The sequence below is a fragment of the Ananas comosus genome, linkage group 6, assembly GCF_001540865.1.
Source record: "Ananas comosus cultivar F153 linkage group 6, ASM154086v1, whole genome shotgun sequence".
Lineage (NCBI taxonomy): Eukaryota > Viridiplantae > Streptophyta > Magnoliopsida > Poales > Bromeliaceae > Ananas > Ananas comosus.
In genome coordinates, this window is record NC_033626.1 from 8,581,157 (window position 1) to 8,594,108 (window position 12,952).

At 35.8% G+C, this 12,952-nt stretch overlaps 1 protein-coding gene across 1 annotated transcript; it reads right to left on the reverse strand.

The window, feature by feature from the left end:
- Positions 8,107-12,210, reverse strand: LOC109711930 (transmembrane protein 87A-like). Its single transcript, XM_020235305.1, has 5 exons — positions 11,856-12,210; positions 9,957-10,887; positions 9,726-9,821; positions 9,307-9,443; positions 8,107-8,630 (listed from the first exon to the last, which is right to left on the reverse strand). The coding sequence occupies exons 1-5, from the start codon at positions 12,095-12,097 to the stop codon at positions 8,444-8,446; spliced, it is 1,593 nt and encodes a 530-aa protein (XP_020090894.1). The 5' UTR covers positions 12,098-12,210; the 3' UTR covers positions 8,107-8,443.

Consider the following 12,952-nt stretch of genomic DNA (forward strand, 5'->3'; position numbering starts at 1 on the left):
CTACTAGGCAGACCTTGGGAGGTGCAGTTTGGTCCAATGGACCAAAATATTTTGGTCCATTGGACCAAATCTATCTTTTTATTTTAAAAATAATACAAATTTATTTATTTAAAAAAAATTAAATATTTACTTTAGTATAATTATTTTTATAATTTTTTATTATTTTAATCAAAATATTAATTTTAAATGAAAATATTGGATGTTTATTGTAGTGTTTTAGAGGTTTGGATAGAATTGGTTACAGTATTAGTGACTGGTCGACACATCTGAAGAGTGTCGGACTGAGTCGGTGTCAATTATGCACGAAATGGATGCAGAAATAGACTCGGCGCACTCAAATAAGCAAAACTGAAGTTTTGCCAGATTCGGACGCCCAGAACAGGGTTTGGATCGCCCAGAACTTGAGTGCAGTACTGAACAGAACTGGAAGCCAATTCGGATCCTAGTTTCGGGGGCCCAGAAGTGGGTCCGAAAATTCACTTCGTGAATATCGTTTGCACTGACACGTGGCTAGTGGTAGGTGAGGTCTGTCGGAGCCGGTTATGGGCGCAGCACACCGTGGCGGGGGAACCAATGGGAAGCTTTTGTATAGCCTGGAGATTCCGGACGCCCAGATGTATGTTTTGGGCGCCCGAAAGTGGGGATTTCTGCAGGGGCAGCAGATTTGTGTTTGAAGTTCTTGGAGCTTATATTATCTTTTCACCTCCCTATAAATAGGCTATATACGCTCCCAGTGAACCCTTTTCATCCTTTCTTCACAGTGAAGGCTTAGAATTGCATCTAACACCTCAAATTGCTTTAATTCCTCCAATTTGTGCACTTTCAACTAGAGGGCTGCAGTTCTAGCAGTTTTCCAGCGGCGACCTTAAGTGTTTCGACTCGTGTATGACGTAGGAAGCTCCGTTTGCCACGAAACTTGGTTTGTTGGATTTTAAACTTCAAGAGAAATTCGTGGAGCCCAAATTGACAGAATTTGGTTAAGATTAGCTTAGTCATTTTCACATTCTTCTCTGCTGCTAGTAGTTTGAGCTGAAATTGAGTTTGTTGTGGTTTTCTTAGAGCAATTCTTTGAAGGAGCTGGATTGTGAACCAGAGCTTGATACTCCAACACAGCCCACTGGTTTTGGGACCTTCCTTCATCTGATTTGAGCTTTGGAAGGTATAGTTGACATTGGAATTGGATGATATTAGCTTAAGTGTTGAATTTTTGGAGTATTGATGGATTTTTTGTGGATTTTTGTGTAGACCTTGGATTTGTTTGGTTGCTGGATGTGGCATAGATTGACAGGGATTCCGGCGACTCCTCGCTGCCGTGGATTTAGCTCTTAAGGTGGGTTAATCATCGGATTTTTCTCCTAAGTGTACACGTAGTCAACATGTATATATTCAACAGTTGTATATCCTGTTTTTAGCTCGAATTTATCGATTAGCATGTTAAATGAAATCTGAATTTGGAGCATACTGTAGTAACTAGTAAGTTAGATAAATTATACATGTTGGATTTGGATTTGACTTAGGAGAAAACTAGCGCTTCTACACTGTCATATGTTAAAACTATTAGATTTAACTCTAGGAGCCGTAGTTTGTTTGTATCACCGCAGTTTGTGGGCGGTGGATACCCAGGATAGTGTAGAATGTATTTATGTTCGTGATGAGATGCCGAACTTATTTTTACAGCAGTGTTTAGGCTGTTCCGGACTGTCGGATGCCGTTGAGCTTGACGGTGGACCCAAATTGCTATTTTTGCATCAGATTGTGTCGAGGGCACATGAGTTTGGTAGTTGGACCCTGTTCACTTGGATCTTAGCCTGTGAGAGCCTGATTGAGCTCGACAGAGATACACTTGCATACTCGGTTGGGTAGCGCCCACGAGTGCCACTCCGGAGTCGGACTTTGTGCCTTTGCGTTGGTGTCGTTGTGTCCTGGTTGGAGTTACTCTCCACGGACTTTTTAGTGTGGAGGTAGCTGTATAGCTTCGACAGGCAGGACAGTGTGCTCATAGTCCCTGGGACGGGTACGTTTACAGTCCCTAGAGAGATTGGGTCAGAGCTTGCCTTATTCTACAGACAGTAGTGTCAGATCATAATAGTATAGTGGCATGTAGCTGTAGATTGTTTCTAGTTCCCTTACTATCTTTTGAGCATACATCTGTAGACTTAGTGGGTGAGCCGATGAGTTGAGGGCAGTACCCACTGAGGACTACTTATTTTTGTAGTAATTCTCACGCCCATTTGTTACCCCTCTTTTGCAGAGCCTTCTGTTCCAACTGCTGCTACTACCGAAACTGATCGTGGCAAGGGCGTTGCGAGTTAAAGCCCTTCCAGACGAGTCGCAGAGCTAGAGGAGTACTAGGTACAGGTAGTTGTAGTTTTTGATTTTTTACATACGGATGTTATACCTCGCTAGAGCGAGTATATTTGTACCCGGATGCTATGTATGTTTTGAACCACTGTATTTATATATGTTTTATTCCTTTCTAGCAGCTCTATACTACTAGTTGTAGTGTGTTTGGTTTCAGGTGCTTGTACAGCTTCGCTTCGTATACAGGAGAAATTCCTATGTATACGGCGGATCTGTTAGCGTGCCCGGGGAACGAGAAATCCGGGCCGTGACATTTATATTTTTAAAGTTTTTTAAAAAAATTTAAAAATAAATATTTTATTAGGCCGCCCGAAGCACGACCCGGCCCGGCACGGCCCGTGCCTCCGCGCCGAAGGCCGTGCCAGGCCAAAGATAGACATTTGGGCCGGCACGGCCCGGCCGAAATTAAATCCGGACCGGCCGGCCGGCCCCGACCTCGTTCAGCCCGAAAAATGTGTGGTCCGTCGCCGGCCCGGCACGGCCCACATTACACCCCTAAATGCAGTACAGAACTTAACTTGCACCATACACTACTCTGAGTGGGCAATTTAATTTTTAAAATTTTTAATTTTATTATTTAATTTTTTAATTTATTTAATTTGAATCAGTATTTTAATTTTAAAATTTAAGTTAATTATTTATTTTAATAAATTTATAGTTACGAAAATTTTATGAAATATACTAATTAAATTTATAAAAATAAACAACGCATATAAATTTTAAAGTCAAAGTGTCATTAACTAAATTAAATCAAATCAATTAAAAGGTTGTATAATAAAATTAAAATTTAAAAAAATTAAATAGTCGATTTAAAATAGTATATAGTTTAGATAAGTTTTGTATGTTTTTATCTTTGCAGAAAAGAAATTTAGTATATATATGTGCAACTACTTCTTAATTTATGGACAATTTGCATAAAAAATCCATCTGTTTTGTATTTTTGCAAAAAACGGAACACTATTTTCGATTTTGCTTATTCCGTTTGAATTTTCAGAAACCGACTAAAATATTTTTATTCCTTTTTGTCTCTCTCTTTGTTTTTCTCTAATTCTCCGCTTCCGATTCGTCTTCCTCCTTCTCACCGTTTCTCTCTCCTTCTCCTTCTCGCTTTCTCTTCTTTCTCCTTCTTCTCCACCACCCCAACATTTATACTGCACTTCACACTCTTAGGGCATGTTTGTTTGGGTGGAAGTAGGGTGAAAGTGGAGACGGAGGAAATCGTTTTCGTCATAAATAATCACTTTTGTTATTTGGTTCGCTGTAAAAAAGTTACAGTCGAAACTTGAGTTAACCTGAAACGGCGTAATTGACTTCGGCCTATCGTTGACTGAAGTCAATTACGGTGAAGGGAGATGAAGAAAAAATAATAAAATAATATACAAGGTAAAGATGGTTATATTTAAATATATTTAATTATGGTACTAATTACTCTTTTACTCAGTTTGCAAATTTAAAATATGATAAAATTTGATTAATTAATTTTAATATTTTCTTTATTTAGTTTGTACAATTAAAATATGATAAAAATTGATTAATTGTATTAATATTTTTTCACTTTATAATTTTATTGTTGTATTATTATAATTTATGTATAAAAAATAATTTAATTGTTTTAAATTAAATTTTAATTATATAGAAATATAATTATATTATTTTTATTTATTAAATTATATTATTTATATATAAATTATAGTTTTAAATCATATATTTCCTACCAAACAAATAGCAAAACTAATTAAACTTCACTTCTATAACTGCGAAGCAAACAACGGGAAAAAAGTAATTTTTATTAGATTTTATTGGGTTTTATTGAGATTTTGTGATTTAAAACTTGTTAAGACCTCTTGGGAGCCCAATTATTATTAATGGGCTTTGCTTGAGAGCCCAACTAAAATTTTTATGTGTGAGATTTAGTCCCACATTGGAAATCAAACGGGTGTTGATGGTGTATAAATATTTTTTTATTTTCAAACTAGTTGCTTGGGAGAAAATGATAGTTATACTCTCGTTCAAACACACGCGCACGGCACGAGTCCGAGCTGGGCGGGGCGAGCGGCAGCGCGCATGGTTCATATTATAATCTTAGGCTTATTTTGTTCTACACAGATTTGACATTCTTATCCCTATAATCTTAGACTTATCTTGTTCTACACACAGACTTGACGCGTTGAAGCAAGATTCAAGATTGCGTTGAAGCAAGATTCAAGATTCTCGCATTGGTTATAAATAGGGTTAATTACTTTTCACCAATTTTCACTTGAGTCCCCAACCCTTTTTTTTTTCAATTGAGTCCCTAACCTCTTGATTTTATTACAATTAGGTCCCAACCGTTAAAAAAAGGGTTAAAATTAACGGAATCGCCACGTCAGCGTCTATGTGGCAACCTTTTGCATGTCAATTTAGGTCCCTAAACTTTGCACATTTTTCATTTTAGTCCCTAAAAAAAATTCAAAATTTTAAATTTAAATTCAAAAATAATATTAAAATTAAAATTTTAAACTAACGAGAAATTAGAATTTTGAATTTGAATTTAAAGCTGAATTAAAATTTTGAATTGAAATTCAAATTTTAAATTTAAATTTTTAATTGAATATAAATTAAAATTTTAATTTTAATTTAATTTTAATTTAATTTTAAATTTTAAATTTGAATTTAAATTTTAAATTGAATTATAAATTTGAATTAAAAACTTCGAATTCAAATTCACATTTTGAATTTGAAATTTCAAATCGAAGTTTGAAATTAAATTAGAATTTAGAATTCCAAATGTGAATTTGAATTTAAAATTTAATTTAAAATTAAATACAAAATTGAAATTCGAAATTCGAATTTAAATTTGAATTCAAAATCAAAATTTAAATTAAAATTTAAATCTTAAATTAAATTTTTTTTTGAACTTATAAATTTAATGGGTTTATTCACATTGTCCTCACCTTTGCACATTTTTCAATTTGGTCCCCAACCTTTTTTTTTTTTGCAATCCACTGACACAACGCCACCGTGGCGCTGACATGGCGCCTCTGTGGCACTGACGTGGTGCTGACGTGGCATTTTCGTCAATTTTAACAGCTGTCTAATGGTTGGGACTTAATTGAAATGAAATCAAAAGATTAGGGACTTGATTGCAAAAAAAAAAATTGGGAACCAAATTGAAAAACAGTGTAAAGGTTAGGGACCATTGGTGTAATTAACCCTTATAAATATTGGGCGAGGTTACACGAGTTGATCAAGAACCTGAGCATACCTAAACCCTACCTATTCTTTCCCTGCTTTCTCGCCGTTAATCTTTTCTGCTGATTTTCGTCTAGTTTTCTTTGTTGGATCTGAAGTTTATTGGGTTCGTCTTGCGCCACCTTGAAAGCGTGCCAATGGGGTGGAACGTGGTCGTTGTATCGCTAGGAGTAATTGCCAGGAAGCCTCGCACGTGGAGGGGCAATTTTGCTTCCAGGACAGTACTTCGCACGCCTCGATCCACAGGCCTTATCTAAACCTTTTCTTTACAGTATTTATTATTTATTTTCTTTCTCGGAAGTTTTCTAAATCTGAAATTAAACTTTCAAATTATTTTTAAAGAATATTGTAATAAAATATCAGAAAGATTTTCCAACAGTTTTCACCGAACTCAACTTCAATTTAAAGTCCACTTCAATTCAAAATTTAGTTTCGGTGAAACAAATATGCCCTTACCTTGGCCACATCTCCACTGACTCCACCTCAAATATGATATGAATCGTGTGAAGTGAGCTTGCAGTAGTACATGGCCATAAATGGCGATGGTGACGAGGGTACCAAGAGATTTAAGGATTATGGGGTGGGAGATCACGTCCAGCGAGGGTAGTAGCAACGATAGAGGACGAGAGGGAGGGCGTGATAGCGAAAAAAAATATAGAGAGAAAAAAAAAGGAAGAATAAAGAAAAATAAAGAAAAACAATAAAGAAAAAAATATTTTTTTTCTTGAAAGACCATTAGGTATAGGGCTAGCAAATGAGTGAGCCAGTTCGTGTTCGGCTCGCGTTCGGCTCGGTATTCAGCTCAATTGAGCTCGACTCGAAATTAAATGAGCCGAACTTAAACAGAAAAAAAATTTTGAAATTTATTTCAAGCCAAGCTTTAGTATTATTGGACTCGCTCGAATTAGGCTCGAAAAGCTTTTAATTATATTTATATAAAGTTTTGGTTATTGGGCATATTTGTTAGCCCACAAAATCAAATCAATAAAACTTAGGAAAAACTTCAAAAACCCCCTTGTGGTTTCGTGCATTCTCACTTTAGTACCCTGTGTTTTAAAACGTATTAATTTGCCCCCCCCTGTGGTTTCATTTTTATCTTTCCGGAAGCTTTTTCATTAATATTTCGTTAAATTATATACAAAAAACTTCAGATAACCATCTATATTTATCGAATATTCACTTTAGTATTCTTTAATTTTAACTTTGTCACTGATTTAAGAAAAATAAAATAAAATTGATAACAAAAAGAGAAAAACGAAACCACAGGGGGGTAAATTGATACGTTTTAAACCACAGGGTACTAAAGTGAGAAAGTGCGAAACCACAAGGGGGGTTTTTGAAGTTTTCCCTAAAACTAACTCTAATTACTCTCTCTCTCTCCGCCCCTTTCTTTCACTTGCTCGCACACTCGCTTCCCCCTAAATTAGTGTTTTTAACATTATAATACCTTAGATATATTTTTGTATCAAATTTAGATAATATTCTATAAAAATTAAACTATAGATTGCGTAATGTTAAGAATTTCAAGCGGCTAGTTTAGGGCTCGAACTCACTTGACTCGAAATTAGCGAGCTCAGCTTGAATTAATTTCAAGCCGAGCTTAAACCTAAACTTAGGGTCGAAATTAATTTCAAGCCAATTTTGAGCTTAGGGAAGCTCGCTTAAACTCAGCTTGTTTCCACCCCTAATTATGTATCTTCGTTGCTACAGAAAAGGTCAAGAATTAGACAATAAAGATGATGATGATGATAAAGTTGTATTGTTAAAATGATATTGTACTATTTCAGAAGAAAATTACAATATTTGAGATAAAACTTGTACTTTTAAAGATGAACATTGTACTCTTCCAAATAAAAATTGTATTATTTGAACAAAAATTCTATTATTTGAACAAAATTTAAACTGTTCGAAATGAAACTACCACTATTTGAGTGAAAATTGTGCTATTTGAAACAAAAATTGCATTCTTTGAATGAAAATTATACTATTTTCAAACTGTTTGAGACTAAATTGTATTATATAAAACAAAAATTGTATCGTTTGCAACTAAGTTGACTAAATTACACTGTTTGAAACTCACACCATTTAAAACTATTTGAAATGGTGTAAGTTTCAGTTTACTCAAAACTAACTCCCAGCCTTGAAAATACAAAAACAAAACACTACTATATGAATAGAAAGAAAATTGGATCCACATGATCCAAAATGAAAATGAAAAAAAAAAAAACATTTTATTACAAGGATCTATCTTGTGCCTGATAATGCATTGTTCTACCTGACAAGGAAGTGCGGCGCAATGCCGCCATACTTTATGATCATGGAATCTTTTCAACAGAAATTACTCCACATGAAATAGTAAACCGTTTAAACAAAGAAGCAAAAACAATCTTCAGCGAGAAATTGCATGAGCACTTTATTTTTCTTTTGTTCAAACATGCACATAAAACTCAAAGCTGACAAAAACTTCATCCTTTGTTTCTTACAAGCTTTATGCACTTGAGAAGCTGAAACAAATTCTGGCGGCTGGACTCCAGCAAATGTTCTTTTAAGTTCACCAATACAAGTCAATCTATCATTTCTGTGAAATATGATGTTGATAAAACTGCATAGATTACCACCAATAGAGTACAAGTATAACAGATTAAAGAAGGTAAAATAAAAATGATATCCTCAACACTAGTTTCTCCCCAACAAACAATAAATAGTACACATATATTTCTAAATATATATTCCGTCCATCTAAAACATGAAAAATCCCATTGCTGCTACCTGCTCGATTAGCACAAACTAATCAGAATAGAAGGACAGACTATTTCTAGAATATAATATCACGAGTAGCAGGATAACACAGCTACTCCCTTTTGTCTTCTACCTCCATGCCATCATGCGAGATGGGCGTGCTAATGCTTATTGTGGTTTTAGTATCCGGAGAAGCAGGAAAACTCCGGCCATCCTTTGGAGGAATTGGCCCTGGCTTTATTAAAGATAGAGTATCCTCTCTGTCAAAGTCTTCGCTCGCATCATCAGAGTATGCATATCTGAAAGCAAGATAACAGTTACCATTTGAACAGCGATAACATAGAAAGGATGCAAATTTATTAGCTTAAATATAGCATCCTTGTATCAAATTTTCTATTATGGCCAAAGGTATGATTGCATGATGAACAAAGATGGCTGAAAACAATTTAAAGTTTTATTTAAAACATGTTTTGTACTTGCATAATAACTAGGCTGGTGAAAATTTACGGTTGCTTTCATCCTTAAAGTTACAATTGAGCACGAAACAATCAAAAGATGGTTCTAATGCGGCACTGTTCAGATGGCAGACAATCCGAAGTATTTAACTATTACAGAGAATAAACTTAGAGGACTAAAAGCTGTTACACTTCAAAGTTCAAACCGTCAGGATGAAATTGAAATGTCGGTCAACACCTCAGGGATCAGATTTGTAATTAATCTTATATTTATATATTAGTAACTTATCTTATATTTATATATTTGCAATCTTACAAAACACAATTAAATGTTCCCCTGCATGACGTCTAGCAGTATGTGCATACTATCAAGAACATCCTTTTTAACACTACAAAGATTAGGGTTTTAAGGACGATTATGAATCGAACTTTGTAGTTCTGAAGACCACATGCATATATGCAAAGTGTCATAAAAAAACTATATATACACATACAAAACATGGAATAGTAAAATTTTTACCTCATTGAATTCTGAGAAGGTGCCCACAGAGCACAAATAACGCAGAGAAGAGAAAAGGAGAGGACTTGCCAGAAGGCAGGAATTATCCAAGCTCTCTGCCATCGCTCATTGAACACATCACTTGACTTGAAGTAGAGCTGCAGGAAGACAGTCACCCAATTAGCACTACAATTTATACACAAGCAACATAAAGCACAGACATGATGATTGAAAAATCCTAGTTATCTCAAATTGGAAGATGTGCTTTCTTCCACTTGCTAAACTGAATAGTACGAGTTTTAGGACTTCTCATTTAATTCCTCTGAAATATGATTCAGCAACAGATAAGCTCAAACTAAATGCAAAACCAATAAACCACCCCTTGCTCCTTTCTATCACAATGAACAGCAAAAATTATGGTGGTCAACAGTGAATATTACCTCATAGCAAGTCCAACCAACAGATACGATAACAGCCACAGCCAATGCATTTGTAAACTTCCTGTATATGTCAAGCTTGACCATTAATCTTCTTGCCTGTAGAAAATCTTGTTAATTTAGTTTCCTTAAAAAAGTAATTGTTTAACTGGAAAAACAACATAATGTCGAAAGCTCAACTATATGCCCTAAGTAAAAAATAATGAGAAAAGAAATATCAGAGGCTTTGCTCACCTGAAGTTTATCCAAAGTCTTGGAAAGAGAAGTGAATATCCAAATAATGAAGAAAGCATCCAAGAGTGCCACAGGAAGAACCAAGAACAGCCGTGCCTTTCCAGAAAGATCACTTATAGCACCAACATTCTCCACTAATTCAAGAATCTCAGATGCTAAAAAGAATGTGCCTCCAAGCATAATAACCTTGGAAGTCAGACCACCAAGAGTAGGCCTTACAACACCATAACCCATAGCAACAATAAGAATTATAACACGAGCGACCGTTCTTTTAATCGTACCGAACGTCACTGCCCAAAATGTGATCCCCATTGGTCGGACTCCAGTCTCATTGAACTTGGCATACTCAAAGTACCATAATGCCATTTCAAGCATGCCCAAAGTAATGACAAAAGTGATGCAGTTCTGAAGCGGAATGACCTCTTTCCAAAACCTTGCGTACTGAGAGAACCAGAAGATACCGAGTATGGCAAAGGCAAAAGACATGAATCCATAGAAGTTCATGAGAGGAGCCATCCTTCCAGGTAGATAGCCAGTGGGGTTCTTCCATATAGTTTTCCCTTCAATCTCCAGTCCATTTAGTGACGGGTCACAGTGTATGAAGTACATGTTGTACATTCCAGTTCTGGTTATAGGTACAGTCCGAGAAGGCAGTGTTGCCGTGAGATCGTTTCCAGTAAAGGAAGCAACAAGAACTTGTGGCCAGTCAGGGTTCTGAGTGGAAGGGCGGTAAATCACAGCACCTTGAGTACAAGCACCTAATTTTGCCAGATCTGGGGTGCAACAAATAGCTCTCTGACCACCATAGGCTGATCCGCCAATCATCTCGCGATCTTCTACTTCAAAAATGATAGCGTGCACCTTCACTGAATCACTTCCCTTAGCTGACTCATTAGACGTCTCCGGTCTTTTAAAAGTGAGTTTATCGAAACTGACAATATGAGAAGGAGAATAACGAGGAAAATGAAAAGACTGTGAGAAATTGCAGGTTATGAATCGCATAATCTGAGACAGAATGTTTGCTACAATGCAATCAAATTTCTTGGTGTTCTGCAACTATCTAAACTTATATCACATGTCGTAGACAACATAGATTGGATCAGAGAGAAAGAAGAATTTACATCTTTCTATATGCATTGATGAATTTTAAGTAAAAGAAACAATGTAAATGCCACAAAAGTAGAAGAAACACCAACTACGGCAACAAAAGTAAGCTGCCCGTAGCCGACAAGACTGCCCGGAGGCAAGATCTCCTAAGCTATCCAAGCATATAAAGCTAGCAAAAAGCATTCTCAGTAGTTACCACGCACACCAGCAACAGTAAAATAGTAACACTACACAAGAAAATTCTTGTTTTCTTTACCTACTTCTTTTTAAAAGTAAAAAACTTCTATGCACAAGACTTAGTGCCTATTTGGTCCCACTTCTGCTTCCACTCCGAGCGGCAGTTACATTCAGCAGAGCATTCAGAGAAAAAAAAAAAAAAAAAAAAAAAAAAAAAAAAAAAAAAAAAAAAAACTCCTGTAACTTCTTATACAGTTGAAATAAAAATAAAAAATTGTGAACCACTAAAGTAGAAGCTCCCTTTTGAGCTTCTAATTCTATCTGCGGCAGAGAGAGAAACTATTCAAGGGATTTTTGTATAGTGTTCCTTGTGGTAGCACTACTCCAAAAGGAAAGCATCAACCAACACTAGAACACTATTCACGGAACAGCTCAAAAATTCACATTTGGGGCGATAAAATCTTCGCCAAAATCCCACAGATCTCAACTCCGCACGCTCCGATTCTCCAAAAAACCCCACAAAAACCCTAAAAATTGGGTCACACCAAATAATCCCCAGATCTGAGACTACGCAAATGCCTGAGTCGCATAAAGGAGCTCGGTCGGGGGCATTACCGAATGAAGGAGTCACCATTGCTCCCCTCGGTGGAGTTAGGATTTGATACGGAGGCGTAGAGGCCCTCGCTCCCGCCGTGGAGGATGAAGGCGTTGCCCATGCCCGCGAACCTCTCGCCATTGTAGTCGTGAACCGAAGCATCGGAGAATGGGGCGTAGAAGAGGAGGAGGAGGAGGAGGAGGAAGAGGAGAGGAAGAGGTAGAGGAGAAGAGGGAACGGGATGAGTACGGATCGTCGCCATTGGAGAAGAGCTACTCTCTTACTCCAAGAGAGAGAGAGAGAGAGAGAGAGAGAGAGCGAGAAGGGATGAAGCTGGATCTAAGAGAAGTCACTGCAAGTCTAAGTGAGAAAGTTGCTAGGCACAAGAAGAAGACTTATTAAGAGTTAAAAAAAAATAAAAAAAAGAAAAGAAAAAAAACTTATTATTGAACGTTTGGTCTGAGTATAAATAAAAATTACTTATTTTAGAAATAAATATAAATTAAAATATGAATACAAATTAGATTAATTTTATATTTAGATAAAAATTAGATTGCTTCTATATATAAGATATATAACATTTGGATTGTTAAATCAAAACAGAAAAAATAAGAATTATAATTTCAAATTAAAAATATTTTATCTAATTGATTAACATCAAAATATTAATTAAAAATAATTCAATAAATTAATAAGTTTATTAGGTATGAATATAATAATAAATTAATAAATATAAAAATTAGTTAATTAATCAGTTAACTAATACATTAATTAGTTATAAAAATAACTTAATTTTTTAATTAGTTAGTAAATTATTTTAGTTAGATAATTAGTTAAAAATTAAATAAATTAGTTTAAATATTAATGATTGATCAATATAAATATTGGTGATTAAATAAAATGATTACGGCAACCTCAGCAAGATCGGAGGCGAGGAGGGCGGAGGTGTGAGCGGGCACGGGGGAGGGAGCTTGGGGTGGAGGCGAGGAGGGGCATCCCAAAGGGCAACAACAAGCGCAGCCTTGGCGGGGTCGGAAGGGAGGAGGGTGGGTATGTGGGGGGTCCGCCTCTCTCTTCGGAAAGGAAGAACGAGAGGAAAAAAAAAAAAAAAGAGAAA